This window comes from Sander lucioperca, chromosome 4 (genome assembly GCF_008315115.2).
Source record: "Sander lucioperca isolate FBNREF2018 chromosome 4, SLUC_FBN_1.2, whole genome shotgun sequence".
Lineage (NCBI taxonomy): Eukaryota > Metazoa > Chordata > Actinopteri > Perciformes > Percidae > Sander > Sander lucioperca.
In genome coordinates, this window is record NC_050176.1 from 13,785,702 (window position 1) to 13,809,472 (window position 23,771).

The 23,771-nt window shown below is 40.6% G+C and overlaps 1 protein-coding gene across 1 annotated transcript; it reads left to right on the top strand.

Annotated features, from left to right (window-relative positions):
• Window positions 1-322: 322 nt before the first annotated feature.
• Window positions 323-23,428, top strand: nomo (nodal modulator). The gene is made up of 31 exons (XM_031288885.2): window positions 323-564; window positions 1,209-1,298; window positions 1,385-1,430; window positions 1,596-1,696; window positions 1,968-2,074; window positions 2,197-2,269; window positions 3,505-3,657; window positions 3,855-3,992; window positions 4,200-4,289; window positions 4,723-4,828; window positions 4,984-5,134; window positions 5,307-5,484; window positions 6,597-6,738; window positions 6,881-7,012; window positions 8,333-8,469; window positions 8,563-8,650; window positions 8,841-8,904; window positions 9,003-9,098; window positions 9,404-9,625; window positions 11,277-11,359; window positions 11,544-11,703; window positions 13,771-13,897; window positions 15,359-15,472; window positions 15,658-15,785; window positions 15,891-16,032; window positions 17,723-17,806; window positions 19,240-19,350; window positions 19,498-19,599; window positions 20,176-20,295; window positions 21,101-21,193; window positions 21,468-23,428. The coding sequence occupies exons 1-31, from the start codon at window positions 409-411 to the stop codon at window positions 21,597-21,599; spliced, it is 3,666 nt and encodes a 1,221-aa protein (XP_031144745.1). The 5' UTR covers window positions 323-408; the 3' UTR covers window positions 21,600-23,428.
• Window positions 23,429-23,771: the final 343 nt, after the last annotated feature.

The following is a 23,771-nucleotide window of genomic DNA, read 5'->3' on the forward strand; positions in this document are numbered from 1 at the left end:
GTGTGAGGATTTTGTATAGATTTTCCAATACAATCTACATCATATACACTTCTCTCATCAACAAATCAAAACATACAACACACATACATATTTGTTTTACTTGTTTTATATGTTTTACTTTATTGTGACACATTGCATGTGACCTTGTTGACTGCCTTTACTGTTAAGATGTTTAAATGGAAAATAAATATTGTAATTCCTCAACATGTCTTCGTCTTTTTTTCCTCTTTCTCTCTCCTATTTTCTCTTTCCTAGCCTCACAAATCTGTCATTAGCGTCTTATTATACTAACTCCAACCCAGAAGGGGTCGCTGCTCATGACACTTTCCTCTGTCATTGACAGCAGCTCAGCTGGTACGGAACCGGAGGCAGCGTGCTGTTGCTCGGCTCTTCGAGGTATCAGCCAAAATGTTGAGAATTACGATCCGGGCAGACGTAGGGGCCCTTTGGGTTTTATTCTGTATCACCTATTCCAATTTCTTGACTGTTTCATCTGAGGACATTGTGGTGGCATGCGGGGGATTTGTGAAATCCGACGTTGAGATCAATTACTCTCTGATCGAGGTGAGTGAAAACCTCCCGGCTAGCTTACTAGCTAGCTAACGGTTAGCTGGTTTATAGTAGTAGCTAGCTAAGCTAAAGGTTAACTACCTATGTGAAGATTGGATATTTGGTTGAATGATAGTTTGCACGAAATTATCACAACCATAGTCTACTTTATCTCAAAGTTAGCTCTCTTTTGCTAGCAAAACATGAATTTAATGCAGAACGTGAAATTTGACGTTAATTCTGATAATGCTATTTTGCTAGCTAGTTCGGATGTTTTCTCTACGCAGTGACGGTTGACTAAAAAACCCATATATTAGCATAATGTCACATCAGCTTTAACATATGTTAACACTGCTCACTCTTAAACCCTAGCTACAACCTGGCCGTCTGTGGACGAGGAAGACGTTAAGTGCTAGCCATCAGTTTTAATCCTTGCTCGTTCACAGCGTCCATGGGATTAGCCATTTAGTGAAATTAACTAACCCAGATAGACTGGTCTGGTTGTGAATGACATCGGATACAAATTACTCAACCAATTTGCTGTTTAACTAGTATATAAAGCAACATAGACTGTTACCTAGTGCCATAACAGTTCATGTTTAGTAATAGTAATTCAAATATAAACTTAATAATCGGTTTCTGTCTACTTTCATGCACAGATTAAACTGTACACCAAACAAGGTTCTTTGAAATATCAAACTGACTGTGCTCCAATCAATGGCTACTTCATGATCCCCCTCTATGACAAGGTATGAGATTCACTCCTTTTGAGTACTTTTAACTCTTTTATTCACTGATGATGATTGTAATCTCTAGACTTGTCTCTTTAACACAGGGAGACTTTGTTTTGAAGATTGAGCCTCCTCTCGGGTGGAGCTTTGGTAAGATTATATCATCCTCATAATTCACCAAATATTTTTTATGCTAAACTGTTGATTTTAAAATGCAAAGACGCAGTCTCAGAGGCTGTTTTGCGTAGGCTAATCTATGTTCTCGTGTCTATGTCTTTTGGTTGATTTTGTAAAATTTTTTTTAACTCTCACCAGAGCCGACCAGTGTCGACCTCCATGTGGATGGAGTGAGCGACATCTGTACAAAAGAAGAAGACATCAACTTTGTTTTCACTGGCTTTTCAGTCTCAGGAACGGTGAGAATTGTGAAGGATTTCCTGCCTCGTTAATGGGAACTTTTTGTCTTGAAAACCTTTGACTGAGATCAAAGAAAGTGAAAAAGTGCTCAGGTTCAGCTAATCACATCATTGTCTTTTTTGTGTGTGTGCTGATAACTACCGTTTCCCATCTATGCACCAAAGACCAGAAAAAAAAACTAGTTTGATAGCATTAACCACCCCTCTTTTTTTTCAGAAAAGAATTAGTCCAGGAATGAATTCATGTCATATAATAACTGTCTTTCTTTAGGTTCTGAGTAAAGGCCATCTCCTGGGTCCGGCTGGAGTAGAAGTCAAACTCACCCTAGCGGGAACAGAGGAGAAACTCCAGAGTGTCGTCACACAGCCTGGAGGAAAGTAAGTGGCTCTCACCTTTCTGTTTGTTAGAGCTTTACACAGGTTTTTCTGCAATTAACATATGTCTCTTTAGATTGTTTGCCATTTCAAGGGCTTTTTTTTTTTTGGTCTACCTAACACAGGTATACTTTTTTAAAAGTACTCCCTGGAAATTATGACATCACAGCTGCCCATCCCTCCTGGACTCTGGAGCAGGTTGGTACCAAAACCTTTCATTAGGCCGTATTAACAGCACAGAATATTAGTGGTGGGACTCACCAGAGTCCTCACGATACGATATCAACACGATACTTATGTCACGATACGATATTATTGCGATTTTAAACATATTGCAAAATTCTGTGACATATTGCAATTTATTACCTTTTTTCCCCCAACTTCAAATTTTCAAATAATATCCCCAAAAGGAAACTTCGTCAACATCTGTTTCATCTAAAAGATACATTTCTGTTTGTTTATCTTTATTCAATTTTATTGCTGCAAAATGGGATTGTCAAGCAGACAAACTGACCAACACATATATAATAAAAGATGGATACTTGGCGTCTGTGTATCGATACAGTATTGCCACGTAAAATATCACGATACTGTGCTGTATCGATTCCGTTGAAGATAGCTTTTGGGACCCAACTATGTATTAACTCTATATTGTGAGAGAGAATTAATATTATTGAGATTATTTTTCCAAAGACCTCACTACAATGAGAGATTTCTTCTTGTAGTCATTATAAAAACTGCATCATAAGGCACTTTTGCTCTGGCTTCAGCACTTAGCCCTGCTTAGTGCTCCTTGATCAAACGACTTTGCAAGACATTGTTGTCATGGTCAAATCTTTCTTTACTCTCTGTGATTCCCCTAAATTGTTACTCACATTCTCTAACAAGAGAACAAATTATATGTATACTCTAAATCGCACAGACACTGTAAAAAATATGAAAAATATACAGTAGTAGATACTTGTGTAGCTCGGAATATAAATAGAGTCCCCCACAATGATGGTTTAAAAAAGATGGATGAAGACGCTTGCTCTACAACAATACATTGTTGAGTGGAGACGTTTGGAATAGAGTCTGAGCAGATCAGCAGCTAATGATTTCAGCCTTTCACCTGCATTTGGTCATCGTTTTCTTTCCCATACCCAGGTATTAACCTATTGCTGGCTACCACAGAACGGCACTTCTCCGCTTGAGCAGTGTCATTAATACAGCGAAGAATGCATTATCTCCGAGTTTTTTTTAAATTCTGTGTCACTTTTAGTGTGGAATACTTCATTATTCACCTACTTGCGTAGCTGATAAGGTTCCCTGTCAGTTCAGCAGGTTTATAAGCATAATGATCTCCAGCAGTAATGGAGCACTGCTCCTTACAGAACCATTATTCTGACTCTTAACTGTAACTTCCGTGGTGACCTTTTGCCGTCTTCCTACAGAGCACCACCTCGGTGCTCGTCTCCAATGCCAATGCCCCGGCCGCCGACCATCTGGTAGTCGGAGGCTACGATGTCTCGGGGGAGGTCCGCAGTGATGGAGAGCCCATGAAAGAGGTCACCTTCCTACTGTACTCTGCCGCAGTCAAGAAAGAGGTAAACCAACATTATGTAACATTTTTGGAAACGGTGGGGAGTCAAACCGGATCGGGATGTCATAGGGCTTGTCGGATTTATCCTGCATTATTTGATTAAAGTTGTGCTGTTTCAGTAGGATTTCTGAAATATCATGGAATTGTGTATTGATTATAATTACAAGTTACATTGCTACATATGTGTGTGCTTGTTTTCAGGACGTTGGTGGCTGTAACACATCCCCAGTGGATGGGGCAGATTCTGGGGACAGCTCCCTGGTCTACCTGTGCAGCTCTCTGTCCAGGGAAGATGGGACCTTCGTCTTCCCCTCACTGGCCAGCGGCGACTACACCGTGGTAAGCTCTCTGTTTAAAAAAAAAAAAAAAGCTGACAGACAGCTGTCCTGTCATTTCTAATCTTGCTCAAAGTTGTACTCCTTAAGGTTAAATCCTGGTTGGTTTGGTGACACCTGTGGTTGCATAACGGTTCACTTGAATATACCACATTAGCATATTAAAGGACTGTATTACATCATGCTGTTTTTGTGAAATCCTTCCCTCCAGGTGCCCTTCTACCGAGGAGAAAGGATCACGTTTGATGTCGCTCCTTCTAGGATGAATTTCAAGGTGGAACACAACAGTTTGAAACTGGAGGTAAAGAGTCAAATTGTATTTATATTATTATAGATAGATAGATAGACAGACATTGCATATATATAGATTTCCCTCTGCCTGCTCCACCAGAAATAAAAACATGAAATGGTTCAGGATTATTCCCATTTACTTTCTTTAGGCACCACTGTCGTATTTCATAAAACACCTCTTTGTATATGTACACTTACTGTACCAACCGAGTTAAGCTGGCCACAATAATTAGTACTTTTATTAATGTTAAACACATCTCATTTAAAGTGGACAGAAACAACATAGTTGTTGCACCTCTAAAACACACACACACACACACACACACACACACACTCTTACTTACTTTCCAAAAGGCCCAAGACAGAGATATATGAACACATTTTATGCATGGTACCACATTTTGACAACAAAAAAAATGCTGTTTCTGTTGCTCCGCATGCAGCCCATCTTCCGTGTCATGGGCTTCTCAGTGACAGGCCGAGTTCTCAACAGCGTGGGTGGGGAGGGCGTCTCTGATGCCACAGTGTCCCTCAACAACCAGATCAAAGGTAGCCCTACTCAAAGACTCCACGCTTTAGTTAGTGTCTTAAAAGCAACAGAAACATCCGAACAATTGTGGTAATGCTCTTATTTGTGCATTCGGTGGTTCTCATTGTGTACACATTTTTATACTGTTACGTACTTCGCTCTTCTGTCCTCACAGTGCTCAGCAAGGAGGATGGTTCTTTCCGGTTGGAGAACATGACGGCTGGTACCTACACCATCCGTGTCAGCAAGGAGCTCATGTTCTTTGAGCCAATCACAGTGAAGATCGCCCCCAACACACCCCAGCTGCCTGACATCATCACAGCAGGGTACGTCTAGCCTGTCCGCTCACTGCTTGAGCTGCATACATTTCCAATTCTTAACATTATACATGTTTTGACATTAATTACAAAAAGTCAGCTTCAGTGCTGTCAGCTTGGTTTTTCACATTACCACATTGGTAACTGGCTTGACCTAAATTCTGCTGTTGGTGCCACACAGGTTCAGCGTGTGTGGCCAGATCTCCATCAGCCACTTGCCCGAGGGCATGAAGCAGCAAGGCCGCTACAAAGTCTCTCTGACACCCCCGGGCCAAGACAGTGCCGCCAGCAGGACCATCGACTCCGATCCTCAGGGGGCCTTCTGCTTCCAGGCCAAGCCTGGAGACTACAGTGTCCATGTAAGAATGGCAGCATTTAGGTTTTATATATACGAGTGAAGACTTAATCTGTACGGCTTTATCTGCAAGCAGGGATCATCAACAGGGGGGTCCGGGGCCCCTAGGGAGTCCTCGGAGTCAGTGCAGGGGGCGCCTCCAAATTATTGTAAAGTCTTAACATGAATCCAACAGTAAAGGAGTCACTAAGGCCAACCACATACACAGTTCATCCTAAGGGTTCACTGTGCTACATGTATGTTTAACATTTAAACATGATTTATAAAATCATGCCGACAATTAGTAGGCTATTTTAATAGCTTAGTATTCTATGCAAAAAGGTAGAAAGGTGGCCCTACACATTATTGTAGGCCCAGTTTATTATGCAACTTCATTTTAAACAATATATGTAGTAGGGGGTTCCTGTTCTATCTCTCTCTAAGTTAAGGGGACCTTAACTTAAAAAATGACCCCCGATTTAAAGGGAAAATCCACCCTGAAAGTGAAATGACATACTTTTTTATATTTATATAAAATTGTAGAGCCCAGTTTTAGTGGGTGCCTTTTTACCAGTCTGTCATTAAGATGCACAGCTGACAAGATCTCTAAAAACCTTGTCCTAACTGACTGTGACGCGAGTCAGTTTGATTGCATTTTTGGTTTTTATTGGAATGTCCTAACTGCCCACAAGTGACAAGCTGAACTTTTGTCAGATGCCCTATTTCTATTTATTCCTGTTGTATGCTTTGAAAGCATCGCAATGGGCAAGGAACGGCTGATTAGTCAAGTTGAAATGAAGAGTTTTCTACACACTGCCTCCTAATTTCACCAAAAAAACGACTTTTTCAAAACCAAAATTTTGTCAGCCTCCATTTTCAGTCACTAATATAAATGGACAAGAAGCCTTCAATGCTTGATTCTCAGATTTCCAATTTTTGTGTTTAAAAAATAACATAAGATAATAGTCTTATCAAAAACTAAGGAAAGAGCAACTACCCAAATCTTTAACGGATTCAGAAACGATCCAGAATAAGTCAATACTATTAGGTTTTGGGATGTACTGTGCTTATATATAAATACATAAAAAAACCGTTGCTTTCTACAAGGTAACTTTGGTTGTATTTCCATGTGTTCAGGTGTCGCTCCCCGAGGCCGAGGTGAAAGCAGGCCTGGCTCTTCAGCCTCAGGCCCTGGAGGTCTCCCTTGTGGACCAGCCCCTCACAGACCTACTTTTCACCCAATTCATGGCTTCTGTCTCTGGAAAAGTCTACTGTTTAGGTAAGAACCTGGTAATTTACACTTGGTTTGTTTCTAAAAAGACACTCTTGTCTGAAATACAGCTTTAACCCCATAAAATGATGACGTATTTGTGTAGTTGTTCATATTTTCGCTGATTTTGTGTCCTCTGCTTGATCGCTAGCGTCCTGCGACGACCTGTCGGTGACCCTGCAACCAGTGAGTCGGCAGGGAGAGAGAAGGACGGTGTCGCTGCCTGGCAACAGTGACATCCTCAGCTTCTCCTTTGACGACGTTTTACCAGGGAAATACAAAGGTCAGGACTCCCTACAAATAACACTTTACATGCTAAATAATAGTAGTATTAATAATTGTGATTAGGGCTGCACGATATGAGGCAAATATGTGATATATATCATTGTTGAATATGGCGATAACGATATTACTTTCTATAAATACACATTTATTAAACTGGACTCAGTTTCTGCTGCTTTCAGTATTCTGCTAAAATACAACAAATGGCTTGTTTAAAACAAATGAAAGGAAATCATTTCCAACATTCTTTTATTGAACATTGAATTGAATATAAAAAGTCACCACTAAAAAAAAAAAAAAAGACAGTTAGGCTACATTTTTTTAAAGTGTAGTTTTCCACTGTTATTTTCTTTCAACCCACACAAAAAGTCTCTGAGTGTCTTTCGTGATATGTCGCAGCCTTTCGCGGTGGGTTTACTGCGCCAGTCAATATCGCGATGACGATGAAAAAACGATATATTGTGCAGCCCTAATTGAGATTGTTTTTCATTTTGTGAATTGTTTTTCTTTTATTTTGGGTTAATTAGAGCAATTAGAAGTTGCAGGTATGTAAATCAACATTTAAGGAGAGCACAGATGCAGAATCAGCATGCAAGTTTTGAGTGGAAGAACTCAAGCCGACCATTGTATATAAACTCCTATGAATTCCTCCATCCTGTGTACATTTTTATTCAGAAATCGCACTAATTACTCCAACGATTGCGGTGTAATCAGTAATTAGTAATTTCCAGCTTCCGATCATAATTGATATTTAGCACCAGCTTTCAAGGAAGCACACATTATTCAGCCGGTGTTTCAGTACCTTCTGGTGCTGCACCCATCTCACTCGCTGTTCACTACACTCAATCTGTTCTGTGTGCCTGCGAGCCATCTGCACACACCGCATCTTTTGAGGCATGTTTACTCGGCGTGTAGTGTTGCCAGGCCCGAGTAGTGCAAGAAGTTTACTTTCTTAACCATTTAAGATAATTCGGGCGTCTGGGGAGCTCACGTGGTAGAGACCCATATGGAGAGGGTCAGTACTCAATGCCACGGGTTCGGTTCTGACCTGCGGCCCTTTGCTGCATGTCATTCCCCCTCTCTCTCCCCTTTCATGTCTAAGCTGTCCTGTCACAAAAAAGGCCTATAATGCCAAAACAAATAATCTTTAAAGATGAGTTAATTATAAAATGGGAGAGCCTCGACCTGAAGTGATCAAGGCTTTTGAGGTTTTCTTCCTCCTTGGATGGTGTGGCAGATTTAACACTTTTTAGTTTACTAGTTACTTTTTAGTCTATTTTGTTAACTACTTGTTGTTCTCTCCCATGTTTACACCTGCCAGTGAGTATTACTCATGAGGAGTGGTGCTGGAAGCACAAGTCCATAGAAGTGGAGGTTCTGGACTCCGACGTTGTGGGGGTGGAGTTCAGACAGATTGGCTACATCCTGCGCTGCTCCCTCTCCCATGCCATTACTTTGGTCAGTAAATCAGTAGCTGGCGTGTGTTGTAACAGCGGGTGGCACGTCCACAATTGTTGTTCTGTTTCTAACTGGATGAGTTTTTCTGCGCAGGAGTTCTTCCAAGATGGCAGCAAACCTGAGAATGTTGGCGTGTACAACCTCTCTAAGGGAGTCAACCGCTTCTGCCTCTCCAAGCCTGGTGAAGTTTATTCTATTGACCCCCCCATTAGCATGAATTAGCATATTTAGAAAAGAAAAATATCAGTGTACCAAATGTTCCCTCATGCATAATTAGAGTACAGTGTCTTGAGCCTAAAAGGTCTGTGTCAGACTTATCTAAATATAAAACTGGAGCAAAGTAATTAATCAACTAAAAATGGCTTGTCCAGGTGTTTACAAAGTCACCCCTCGCTCCTGCCACCAGTTTGAGCAGGACTTCTACACGTACGATACGTAAGTAATGAGACGCTGTGTCCGTTTTTTATTTCTGGGTTAAGAGTGTTCTCCCTCGATACAGTTCAACCAAGTGACTGTTAACCTGTGTCGAACAGCTCGGCCCCCGCTATCCTGACCCTCACCGCAGTGCGCCATCACATGACCGGGCTCATCACCACCGACAAGATCTTAGACGTCACAGTTACTATCAAGTAAGGACTCGCCATGGCCAGGCCTGTAACAATAATTACATATTACAATAAATATGTTTGAATTTGACTGAAAGAGACCATTATATTCTATTTTTTTATTTATTTATTTATTTTATTTTTTCTATTATATCGCAATTATTTCTGAGACAAATAATTATACAGCAAAATTTGGAATTGTTACAGCTCTAAACATGGCTATGCTCATTTTTCATAGAACCCTGTGTGCTAATATTGGCACAAAGAGCATCCTTATGCAAATGTCTATCTTACATGTGTTATTTCTTTTCCTCCCTCCCCTCTGTCAGATCATCTATTGAGAGTGAGCCGGCGCTGGTGCTGGGTCCCCTGCGGAGCCTGGAGGAGCAGAGGCAGGAGCAGCAGCTGCAAGAGATTCAACTGCGCCGTCAGGAACGAGAGCGCCGCGCCGCCGAAGAGGACGGGGGTGCCAGGGACGATAGCCCTCCTATCCAAGAGAAGGCCGATGACCTGACAGGCCCCTTCCACTATGAGTTCTCCTACTGGGCCCGGTCAGTCGCACTGCATTTCTCCATTTCTACTCTTTTTGTTTCTGGGTTCCATTAGTTTGGCATGGTGGACTTAAAGCGTAACTCTCGCCAAAATGCAACTTAGGGTCTTTTTGTGAATGTACCCGAGTCAAACTTTCATTTTGAAAGCATATTTAGGACGGAATCGCCACTTTTAAGATTTACCGTATTTTCGTTTTTCGGTCAAATGGCCTTTTGAATGGGAGTGCTAGAGGCACTTTTATGCTAGCCTCAAAATAGCTATTTTTAAAACACTAAGAAGGCTCGACACAACATGAAACTTTGCTTAAAGTATGACCAGGGGCTCTACACCTTAACGAAAGCATTGACAACACTGTTTGTGTACCCAGAGTTTGCTAAAAAAAAGGTTTTGAACAACTCACCGTAGGTCTTGTTGTTTCCGGCCGCAGCCATTTTATCAGTCAAAAACAATTGATTTCCGAATGCAACATAACAGGGAGGAGAGTAAAGATGGAAAGCTCCTAAAGCTGTGTTCCATATAAATGCCCGGTTATTTCTTGTTTTGTCGTTATTGAAAAACAATATTGACCTCGTAGTTGGAAAAAGGAGCGTCATATGGAGTCCTTTCATTCACATTCGGATATCGACTCGTTTTGACTGCCGAGGTGGTAGCAGCCGGAAACAACAAGACCTGAGTGAGTTGTTCAAAACTTTTCTTTTCAGTAAACTCTGGGTACACAAACAATGTTGTCAATGCTTTCGTTAAGGCGTAGAGACCCTGATGATACTTCGAGCTAAGTTTCATGTTGTGTCGAGCCTTCTTAGTGTTTTAAAAATAGCTATTTTGAGGCTAGCATAAAAGTGCCCCTAGCACTCCCATTCAAAATTTCTAAATAATTTGACCGAAAAACGAAAAGACGGTAAATCTTAAAAGTGGCGATTCCGTCCTAAATATGCTTTTAAACGAAAGTTTGACTCGGGTACATCCACAAAAAGACCCTAGGTTGCATTTTGGCGAGAGTTACACTTTAATGTAACAGTGCCCATGAGCCATTGCTATTGCTCAGACAGAGGCGAGAATCAAAGCTGTTGCAAATTTGAAATGCTTTGTCATTGCAGTTTGGAACAGAACACGGCACCATAGATGTGGTATTTATCAGTTTTCTACAAAGCATAAGATTTAACCTCCACTTGTCTTTTAGCTGCACACGCAACAGAATGTTAAGCTCAGTGATTGGATGTTTCCTAATAAAAGGCAAGTCGAGGAGTTGTAATAAACTTCTCTGTTAATGTCCACAGGCTAGGTATTGACCATCCTGCTATGAATGCTTTTTTTTTTTTTTGTAATGAGCACACTGCACCAAATTCCTAGCAAAGTATTGAATCTTGACTTTTTATTTATTTAACTAGATATTTTCTTATGCAGTTGCTTATCTTTTGTACTGACAAGCTTTAAAACCGCTCCAACTGTGAGTCCTTTTAAAATTGTCTATGGAGAAAATGAACAGGACACTAGACTCCCAAATAACCCCTATCACTTCGCAACTTTATTATTAGCGGCTGGTTGACATCCACTAATAATAACCACCAGTGTCTAAGTCTGAGAGTCTTGCTTAGTCTTGAAGCTCATGTGATGATGCAGTGAGTTAAAATAGACTGTATGACTGTACAGGGCTGGAGAGAAGATCACAGTGACACCCTCATCCAAGGAACTACTGTTCTATCCTCCTGAGGTAGAGGCCACTATAACTGGAGGTAAGTTCCTTTACACACACGCGCGCACGCACACACACACACACATACTTGCACATGCTCCTAACATTTTTGCCCCGACATCCGACTGTATTGCTTAGATGGAGAAAGAGCACATAACATAATAGCATCCTAAATCCTCTAGTACCAACACGCTCCCTAAAAAGTAATGACACTCTCTCGACAGAGTCGTGTCCAGGTCGGCTGGTGGACATCGCAGGGCGTGCAGGTCTCTTCCTGGAGGGCAAGGTGTCACCGGAGCTACAGGGTGTGGAGATCTCCATCACTGAAAGAGGAACTGCTGCACCGCTCATTACCGTGGCCACCAATGAGATGGGAGCATACAGGTATGAGAACCCAGCACTTCACATGAGAGATGAAAACCAGAGGAAGGATGTTACAGAGCCTGCGACACAAGCTGAAAGCAGCCGTCCTATAAGTCTGGATGCTACATTTTTGTCATGCTGAAAGGAAAAGAGTCCAGATCTTAGGGTTCTGCTATACGTTTATGTGCTAAATAAGTCATAAATATACTTAGAAGCCGGTCCATGAACACATTTGAACCCCAAAAGAAGTGTAGAAACAGCAGCGATGTCTGTGTCCTAGTTTAAACCCTGGAATGACTTTGCCGTTAAAGCCCAGAGAGTAAAAAAAAAAAAAAAAATGAAAAAGGTAGAATCCCTAGATCCCCAGATAATTAAATCACAATCTGCACAGAGAGACCAACAAGTTTGTGCAGTCTGTTTAAAAGGACCTGAGGGTAAACACTGTCAAAAGCTGCACATAAGAGTGCCAGGGCTGGAGCTTTTAGCTCATGAAGCACTGCATCTGTGCCGTTCTGTGGCATGAAAACTATATTGATATTTTTGACTTGGCTTGTTTGTTCAAGCTTGCTCAGTTATTCTTCTCCAGCGTTTATACAGATGTTTTGTTTGCAGATGAGCAGGTGGTTGAGAGTAGTTTTTAGCCATGCTAGCGACGATGATTAAGCACACAGACATTAAATGTTGAGATTTAGTGTGACTTGCACTTTCTGAGGAAATCGCAATCTCTGATGTCAGGGTTCAACGTTAAGTTTTTTTTTTTTTTTTCACTTGTCCGGTCGAGCATGTGGGGGGAAAAAAATTCGACTTGCCCAAAGTCATTTTTTTCTGGCCCCTATACAAATTGGTTTTGTCGGGAAAAAAAGTGTGAAAAACGTTCGAAAAGTCAAAAACTGTCAAAATGTCAAACCTCGAAAACGTCAAAAGTGTTGAAAAAAATGTTAATCCGTCAAAAACGTGAACAGAAACGTCAAAATATCAAATAAAAGTCAAAAACCTTGAAAGTATCAAGGCGAAAAAAATTATAAAAAAAACCCAGAGAACGATAACGTCATTTATGATATGATGATGCCCGAATGGGGCTACTGGCTTATTATACGGGCTACTGGGTTATTGTATTTACTTGCCCGAAGTGGAGTTTTTAATCCACATCCATAAATCCTCAGGGGGGGAAAAAAGCTACTTCTAACTCCAGAACTTGTTTTCTTTAGTATCAAAGTAATCCAGTGATAGCTGTCTGTACAACTATGGGTAGATCTCAGATATGAGCTGCTTATAATTAATTTGGCATACTTTTAATGCTGCCAATTTGCCAAAATGTAAAGAAATATAGGCTTGTATATTAAAAGAATGGAACTCAAGTGGTAGCCCACAGCATAACTCACTGAATCCATAGCAACATTATACTTCCTGTTCACATACCAAAGCATTATGGGAACTTTAGTTCCAAAAGTTAGATCTTCTGTGCTACCAGGTTGAAGATCTATGTGAAGCATCCGCGTTTCGCCAAAGAATACACTTAAAATCTTTTTGTTGAATTCCTTCGTAGTCTTCACTACATATATTATGAGGGAGAATATTTATTGACATTGTACTGATACACACATTACACGTTGTAAAGGTGCCACTTTTAATGTCAAAGTGAATTTAGGTTAATTTTCCTTCACTTCCTTCTGTATGTGGGATAGTATATAGAGAGCTAGTAGCATCAGCATGGACACAATGCACCCTGGACATGGTTTGTCCCATTACCATCTGGGAAAAGATACAGAGCCATCAAAACCCAGAATAACTGACTAAGGAACAGCTTCTTTACCCCCCACCTCCCTCCTTTCCTCTCTCCCCTCTCCACGCACAAATACACCCTGTAGCTGCTAAGGAATACGGTCACAAAAGCACTAGCACTTTAAAAACTCTGCAAAGGCTCATAAGGTTACTATGTGCAATGCCTTTTTATTTATTTACTAATGCTGCATTGATTGCCACCAACATAATTTTGTTGTGTTCATAAAATGACAAAGTATCTTGAATAGTATTGTAATCACATAACACAAAGTCCTAACCACCGTTGTGCTCCTCTCTTTGCCTCAGTGTGGGTCCGCTCCACAGCGACCGGCAGTACGACATCAGTGCCAGTAAAGAAGGTTTCGTCCTGAGTCCAGTGGAGGGAACCCTGGGAGATTTCAAGGCGTTCGCTCTGGCTGGTGTCACCTTCAAGGTACAATGTGACAAGTCCTCACATGCATACATATTAACATCCCAGTAATCACCAGCCACTTTTACATCTGCACTAATTTAGCTGACCCTTTCATCCAGAATATTTTATTATAGCTCTTTGTTCACATTTATTACTTGGCCCTGATTATGTGGTTTAAAGTGAATATGAAATGACATGATGAGAGGCTGCTGTTGGTTCCTGCTTTGTTTTCACAAAATACAATAAAAAGAAACCATCACTGATGATAGTTTTGCTTTGCTGTGTGCTGCTGCCAGTGCGTCGCCTTTTGTACTGCCTTTGTCAAGGGGCTCTGCAATTATCTACGCCGACCATGAGATCCTGGCACAAATGATCAGTGTTAGTTTCCCTTTTCAGGCTGTGTAATGACTTGCTTTGATATCGTCTCTACAGCGTTTACAATGAGTTTTGTGTCCTTATTTATCCTTCTATTGTATATCCTCTCTGGAATAGTAGAGACACTAAACTCACCTGTCTGTTTGATTATACCCATCATTTCACAATTTGGCTCTCGCAATTTGAGCCCTGACTAAGTGATGTCATTTCTTTGTGGTAGTATGGCTTCATTGCAATGGGCATTTTTCACCTCATACTCTTTTATTTGGAAAGACTACCTCCCAGTTCATCCACAGCTACAACCCTTTTCAAATATGTCCAATTTCTATCATTTGTTTTGACACACTCATGGGCTATAATCAGGGGTAAATTGGGATTTGTTATGGGGGGGGGTAGGGTTGAACGATATTACAAAATGTGATATTGCGATATTGATTATGAATATTGCGATATCAATGTTAATTTCGATATTTTTAAACGTGTAAAATTACAAAAGTTAAGGGACGCATCAAAAACGCATCAAAATAGATTCATAAGAAATAAAACAAGTTTTCTTATTTCAACTGACGGTCATATTGGACTGGTACAACACGAATAAATAATGAACGACCATGTCTACAGAACAGGACATATTAGAAACAATACAAATAAATATAAAAAAATATTGCATACTTATCGCGACACTTTGGCTATAATATTGTGCAACGTGATATCGCGATAACGATTTGAGTCGATATATCATGCACCCCCAGTGGGGGGTTCTGGTTTCAGGGTTGCCATGGGTGCACATGTGTGGGCATAGACTACGAAATCTGATTTATATCATTTGACAAACTATAAATAAAATATAATAAGGTTTGATGACGTGTTAAAGTCGTTGGAGTTTTTAAGAAAAAAATGTAAAAATATATACATTGTTGAAGATGTGCTTAGTTAAGCATCCCCTGATGACATAGAAGAGCGCAGGCCTATGTGCTGTTGCTAAGCCCCGGACAGCCCCGGCCCAATTTAAGCCCTGGGTATAATAGAAAATGCTGAAACCGTAAATGAATCCATGGGATAATTGACATGACATGAGATCTCCCTCTCTTTCCCTCTGTACTGTAGATCAAATCGGAGGATGGTATTCCCCTGTCAGGTGTCCTCCTGTCTCTGAGTGGAGGACAGTTTCGCTCCAACCTGGTGACTCAGGACACCGGCCTGCTCACCTTTAATAACCTGGTAGGGATCCAGCAACTTGTTAATATACCTTCACCGTTGCAATTTTCTTTCTGTGTTGTGAGATATTAATTCTGCTAAACTGTGAAGCTGATTGTAGGGATGCTTTGACTTGTGTTGTGCTCCAGCTAATGTATATATTTATTCTGCTTTCCATTTGATGTACCCACTGCTTATCTCTGTTCCAGAGTCCTGGTCAGTACTACTTCAAGCCCATGATGAAGGAGTTCCGCTTTGAGCCAGCGTCTCAGATGATCACAGTGGAGGAGGGTCAAAGCCTTAATATCGACATAACTGGCATTAAGACTGCGTACAGGTATACAGATGTACCTTGATGCTGTTTGTTCTAGGGGTCCAGCTCCAAAAATGTCCACAGCACATGATTCTGATCCGTGTCCTGATTTTGTACTGTCGTCCTCAGCTGCTACGGAGCGGTGCAGTCTCTGAGTGGGGATGCAGAGAGGGATGTGGCCGTGGAGGCGGTGGGACAGGGAGAGTGTAGCCTCTACAGCGAGGACACCGTCACCGATGAGGAGGGTCGCTTCAGACTCAGGGGTCTGCTGGTGAGTACGTTAGGAACATGTTCAAATCAGATCAGAGGGTTTTAAAGTGCTCATATTATGCTCATTTTCAAGTTCATAATTGTATTTAGAGGTTGTACCAGAATATGTTTACATGGTTAATTTTCAAAAAACACCATATATTTGTGTCGTACTGCACATTGCTGCAGCTCCTCTTTTCACCCTGTGTGTTGAGCTCTCTGTTTTAGCTACAGAGTGAGACATCTCACTTCTGTTCCATCTTTGTTGGGAGTCGCACATGTGCAGTAGCTAGGTAAGGACTGCTAGCCATTAAGAAGCAGAGTATGAGGGTGTGCCATGCTAGCAGCTAGGCGAGCATTATGACATGTGTTACAAAGTGACGCACGTTTGTCCCAGAAGTAAAGGCCAGTGTTGGTCATCTTACTTTAAAAAAGTAATTACAGTTACAAATTACTTCTCCCAAAAAGTAATTGAGTTAGTAACTCAGTTACCACATTGTAAAAGTAATTAGTTACTCAGCAAAGTAACTGTGACGTTATTTTTAATGTTCTATAACGCTATTACGTTCTATAACATCTTTTAACGTCAAAGATGTTTATATTAACTGATTGAAGAATAAAAACACTATATACAGAAAAATCGAGCGTTGCTTGTTTTAACAGAGTGGCACCGTCTCTTTCGCTGGAGCTCACGCTAGCTGCATTTGGGCTTGGGGTTGGGTTAGCAGCAGCAACAAGTGTCATGTTTGCATGTGTTGATGTGAGGTGCTTCATAAGATTCGAGTTGCTTGAGGCAGACGTGGATAAAGTCTTTTTTCCGGGGCATAGCGTGCATGTTACCTAAACATTCTTGCCTTTAATTTCAATGAGCGAGTAGTAGTGGCGGTACTTCCAGTTCGAGAACGCGGCCTTTGAATTTCCCTGGCTCGTCGCCATTGTCGCTGTCTTGTGTTTAGTGGTAGTCAGAGCGTGCAGTGAGACCGCGTGAGCAGGGCATCCGCCCACCCAGCCAATCATCAACAGTGTCATCATCCCCACCCCTGCTCTCTCCAGGCAGCTGATGTGTAGCCAAAGCCTGACACCTCGCGCTTCATTCAACCAAATTGTAGTAACGCGCCACTTTACATTCTCAGTAACTATAACGGCGTTGCAACGATGGGAAAAGTAATTAATTAGATTATTCCGTTACCGAAAAAATACTTAAAATCTGTTACTCCTAACACTGGTAAAGGCTGGACTACAATAGAGCTGTTTGGAGCAGTTTGTGAACAGTGTTTTCTGTTGGAGATGGTAATTGCCTTTGGGGTGGACTTTGGGCTTTTTCACTTTGTAAACCTATAACATGCACAAACAAAGATATATATATATATATATATATATATATATATATATATATATATATATATATATATATATATAATAACACAATTAAGGAAAGGGGAAAAAGCCAAAAAGCATAATATGAGCACTTTAATAAACTAAAATTAGGAACTCTACAGGTGCTGTCCTGCCTTAGATCACTAGAAAAAGTATTGTTTTGACCTTGTAAAACACAATGTGTAAGGGGCATTTGAACATACTGTATATTTTTTTTGTACACAGCAAGCATATTGAACCCTGGCAGTAATTAAATGCTGTACTTTTACTGTATCTTCTAAAACCGTTTTACTGTACACATCATATGACTTAATGAATGTTATGTTTCCTTGCAGCCGGGTTGCAAATATCTAATTCAGCTGCGAGCTGAAGGCAACGACCACATAGAGAGGGCCTTACCACAACACAGAGCTATAGAGGTAAGAAGCAAACTTAATAAAGGCCTGATAATGCTTGAATTATGTTTCTTCTGTGTTGAATCTGCCCTCAGAATTACGCTACCCCATGGATGTATAAAGCGCGTTTAGGCAGTAGCGCGTGTGTTGCGTGTGGTCACGTGAGATTCGGACTTGTAGAGGGTTTCAGAGCATGCAGACTTTAAGAAGAGGTTGTACAAAGTATATTTTGTAACTTAATCACCAGTTATTATATTACACCCAGCTTGAATGTCATCGTTTTATAAGGGAATTCAAAATGGATTAGTTGAAAAAGAATTTGTATTTTGTTTATAATTTTTTTTAGTAAAATATCAAGTTATTTTTTACACATTTTTTTGTTTTTCTTCTTATGCTCGTTTAACTTACACATTTCAAAATCTTAGTAGCCTATTTTCAGCATTTTCCTTGATAATCAAGTAAATGCATGATACCATTATATCGCAATCGCAGTATGACTTTTCCTCCTATTTCTGCAGCCCTGCAACTATTTTATCTTTCATCAACTTCTAGTAACATGCCATTTTTGATCCTCCAGTCCAAACAGTAACACAATTTCAGTGTCTTGTGGCATTTTTCCACTGCTAGTACCAGCTCGGCTCGACTTGGCCGCGGTGCCCCGTCCTCCTTTTTCCATTGCAGATTTAGTACCGCCTCATGCATGAGGCGAGCTTGGCTGGTTGTCTAGCGGCGCTGCAGTAAACTGCCGTGACCTAACGCGACACACACACAGAATGTCGAAGGTGTGTTGTTGTTGCCACAGCCAGAAGACACATTTTGTTTCAAAAGAAGCTGGAGGCAGCAAAAAAAAAACACACAGCTGGCTAAATTATTTAAAAATGGCGGGTTTGACCCCCGTCTGTCGCTTTCACGTCACCTTTTGGTATCAGCTCAGCTCGCTTGGAACCTTGACGGAGGTGATACTAAAAAAAAGTACCTGTTAGCAGGTACCAGATACTTTTTTTTTGTAATGGAAAACCAAAAAAGGCGAATAGAGGTGAGTCGAGCAGGTACCATGTAATGGAAAAACGCCATTAGGGTTTTCCCTTTTATATGTGGTAATGAAACTTAGTTAGGCTATGGAAAACTTTTGTAATTGAATTGTTGAAATAACTGTGGGAACCCTGTGATTATGACTTATCAGCAGCCTTATCACATGGGCCCTTCACTGTACGCAGAACAAAAGCAGCAGTAATCTCATTGCGAGTTTAAACCTCTCGGTTTATAATTTTAGCTTGTCTGAAAAGTGCCGGCCCCCTAATCTTTCTGGCAAGGCTGGAAATGCCTTAATTCCACTTAATTCTCTGTTATTATCTCACCGTGTGACTTGTACAAAGCTTTATCCACAGTTCACATTTGGTGTTTTCTTTAAGAGCCCAGGGTTGTATCTGTAAATTAAGCTCTGTGTTCCCCCTCAGGTCGGCAGTAATGACATTGAAGGGGTCAACATCATCGCATTCAGGCAAATCAATCAGTTTGACCTCAGCGGAAACGTCCACACATCCCCTGAACATCTGGCAACTCTATCGGTAGGACTGCCTGACTTCAATTATCTCTGCATTGTGGTCCCCTTTTTTTTTTCTTTTTTTTTTATTGAACGAACGCATACATTTCTGCAACTCGCATGGCAGGAATGTGCAGAGTTGTTGAACGTTTCTCCCCTTTCATTTGTCCAGGTGAAGCTTTACAAGAGTGACAATCTGGACAACCCAATCAACAGCGTCTCTCTGGGACAATCCCTCTTCTTCAACTTCCCTCCTCTGGACAGAGATGGAGAGGTATCTGCTTTTATTTCTGCTCTCTTAATCATTAGGGATGCCGTGAAGCCCAAACTGCTGAAACATTTTCCTCATAGTCCTTAAACCAAAAGTCAGATTTCAGTCTACATTATTCACATTCTACAATTACATATACAGCCCCTTTTTTCTTAATGTTAAATAGTTATATGTATGTGTTATTTGTTTCTGTATTTATTGTTTATTTCACATTGATGTTTAATATGTTTATGTATACACCAACAACAAAGGCAAATTCCTCATAAGTGCCACTTACTTGGCAATAAATCCTTTTAGGATTCTGATTCAGTGGCTATAAATCTCCGTAATGTTGACATAATTGTAATTTTAAGAAATGTATAGACCCAGGACATGCTGCTGTTGGATCTAAAGTACCACAGACATAAAAAAATTGTATTCTTCGGCTATGGGGGAAGTGCAAGTTTAGCAATACTTGGCTTGAAAAAAAACTGAATTTAGGGCTCAGTTGATAAAGGACGATAAAGGTCTTAAATTTAATTCATAATGTTCTTAAAAAGTCTTAAATTTGACTTGGTGAAACTCTGCTTTCTTCTGCAGAGCTATGTGCTGATGCTGTACTCAACGCTGTCCCGCTCCCAGTATGACTTCACTCTGCCTCAGGTCACCTTCACCTCCAATGGCTACCACAAGCACGTCACACTCACCTTCAACCCCACTGTAAGATGTTTGTTTTTTTAACCCATGGTTAAAAGGACAAATCCGGTGCAAAATGAACCTAGAGGTTAATAACACATGTACCGAGTCAACCGTTCTCTGGGATTTGTTTCCATGCTAATCGAATGTGACCAGTTATAGCACAAACCACTAATTAGCTTATAACGCTAGTCGTCGGGGCACGGAAAAACCGTCACGATCATTCGAACGCCGTGCTTGAGCTAGGTTACTGGTTACACGGCGTTCGTCGTTGAACTAATCGTGACGGTTTTCCCAAGATGGCGCCTGCCTGTATACATGAACGGTACTGTCTTTATAAACTATCTTTTTAATAAACTGTCTGTACACTTACAAAGTTCTCAATGCTTTGGTTTACATGTAGGGACCCTCATTATGCTACCGTGGAAGTGTGGTGCTATTTTGAGCCTTGTTAGTGGTGTAGAAATAGAGATTTCTTTTTACTTTACCCTTGCCCCGACGACTAGCATTATAAGCTAATTAGCGGTTTGCGCTGAAACTGGTCACATTCGGTTAGCATGAAAACATATCCCAGAGAACGGTTGACTCGGTACACGTTATTAACCCCTAGGTTAATTTTGCGCCGGATTTGTCCTTTAACCTACAGACTATTCCAATGAGAGTGTTTTCTGTGCAGAAAACATCAACTGTTTTTATTTTACTGCTAAAAATCACAGGATTCCTGAGTCATACTGTACAGATTGTGGCTTGTGACTTCTACACCATAACCGTATTGATTGAGCTGTTTCCCATCTCAGGTTGTGTGTTTTATGCGTGTGCTTTCCCACAGCGTAAAGTGCCTGACCAGGACGTTGCCCAGGGCTCCTATATAGCTCTGCCCCTCACTCTGCTGCTCCTGTTAGCAGCGTACAACCACGAGAAGGTACATAATCCCCTCCACCTGCTCCAGACTATATGTTCAAAGAGCTTTTCTTGCTCAACCGTTGAATTTCTCAATCTCTTTAGTTGGAATAAACCTCGCTGGAAATTTGGTTTCATCATGGCCAAGCTTCAAATTTGGAATGACATCAAGAAAAAATGTCTTATTTCTTGTTTTTGTTTTTTCTTGTTTTATAACATCAAATATTTTTCAAGTAAGAAACTGTTAATCCAAAAAGCATTTGTTTTAATACCTTTTTGCTGATGTGTGTTTGCAGGTAATCCCCCTCCTGTTGCAGATGGTGAACCGTATCCAGGGAGTGAGGAGCATGGCTCAGGTCAGCGGGGACAACGCTGCTCTGGACGAAGCCAAACGTCAGGCCAAGAGACAGAAGGCCAGGCGCACATGAGGACACAACCACGGCTCACCTCAGACCACATCTTTGTTCACTAAAATGTACACTTGCATCCATGGTTACAGCCACGGAGAGCACTGCGGGTAAGCTCGTAGAGAAGATGCTGGTTCACTAGATAAACCTCTTTAATATTATGGAGTGGCTAATTGTGAGTGCTAGTGAACTATTTAGCGCGCTAAGATGTGATATGTCCCCGAGTGAAGCCCAGCACGGACCACTCTGCGCGCGTTACCACCAACCTCATCAGCCGTTCAGATGCACTGGACTTATAGCTGAATTTTTTTTTTTTTTTGGGTTTAACTCCTTTTTTCCCAGAACACTCATTGTCTAAGAAAATTGTTAATATTTGTGATAGAGTTTGAGCCATTTTTATACCTTTTTGTAATTTATCTAGGTCAACATAAAAATCTTTTGCTTGTGTTTTGAAAGGACTTGAATGCTTTTGATTTGAGTCCCAACATAGTTTAGGACTATCAGGCACTGTGGAAGATCATGAGTCTCACCTGCCAGCATTTGGGTCAATTCAGAGAATACACAAAGGGGATTTTCATCAGAATGTGGCTTTGATCAGATCTAATCATGACTACCAGTATTAACTTGAGGTTATTTAAAATGTATAGTTTAAATTGATTGCTATGGGATCAAACAAGGGTCGATAAGATTTAGAGCTTGACCAGTGATTGTCAGAAATTTTTTCAAAACTTGTTGTATATCACGCTTGTAAACCTGTGGGGAACTCTGCATGAGTTGTTTGTGAATGTGTAGAGAAGATTTGTGGTAACATTTGAGAAGAACACATTTTTCACCAGTGAGGGTGATAAACAATCACAAGCTTTGTATTTATTTTTAAACGTTATTTCCAAGAATCTCCAAAATCTTTTTGACGCTTATTTGACCCCATAGCTTTGATGTTAAACAGAATCAGCCCCAAACTGAATTGACTTCTATAATGCCATCACAAAGGTTGGATTGTGTAACCGCTAACTATGATTGAAAGACAGCCAAAGATGAGCTTATAAATGCATTTTTTTTTTTTTTTTTTTACCATTTTCAGTCATGTCATATCACTTAAATGTGAAACACCCACGAGTTACAGTAATTCACTCCACTTTTTGATGGTATTTTATAAGCTGTTAAGTGTGATGCAAGATTGACTTTCTGTCAGTTTCAGCTCAGGAAAGAGGTGGTTGATAGGATGCTGGAAATTTGGGTTTGAATACTGTGAGGTTTTTTTGCAGGGGGTGAACTGGGGTGGTGGTGGTGGGTGTGGGGGGGGCGGGGAGCTATAGAGGATAACAGTTGATTAATTTATTAACATATGTCTAATCAGATGTGAAAACCTAGTTTGTATGCTGGGGAATGTCCTTCAGAAGTGTGTTCGTGTTTTTTGAAAGATATTCTGTCAGATGAAGTGTGTGACAAGTTATTTTAAAGAGCAACTTAAATTTAAGAAGACTGACGGGAAAGGAAAATGAATGGGAATATCTACAAAGGGTTTGTCATGACCGAGTAAAACTGCGAAAGATAAGGCAGAATTGTAATTGTAAGCTCATTGCCTTACCGCTGAGCTGTGTTAGGCACTGTGAAAACTATGGACCCCAATTATGTTTCCGTATTTAATTAATCTGCTCTCAGTTGTGGCTGACTTCCGTTGAAAGATGAAAATGCCACTGTCTATTTACTGATTTAAAAGATATTCCTATTAGTCCACATTTAGGGGGAGTTGGTTAGTTTGGTTGGGGTGGGAGACGGAGGGTTTAATGTCATTTAGTCAGAATCTGTTGATTTTGTTTTGAGAAAAAGAATAAAGTTCGGAAGGAAATTAACTTGACTGTTTTATGGTGTTGCCTCCAGGGGGCAGTGTAACTTTAGTCATAAATATTTCCAACAAGATGGTAGGAATTTTAGATCTTTAAAGTGATAAAGTATATAACTCATATTAATTATTGATTTAAAAAAATAAATAGAAAATCAATAAATATTAGATTGATAAAATGATTTAGGGCACATCAGGATGCATCCAGGACAGACTGTTTGGCATAGAGAGGTTTAAATGGTCTTGTACTAGAGCTGTCTATAAAGGGCCACTTTACTGATTTTCAGCCTAAATCTTACTGTTCTAATCTGAAAAAGACGTGTAAATATGAAACACTCATTCCCTCTGCA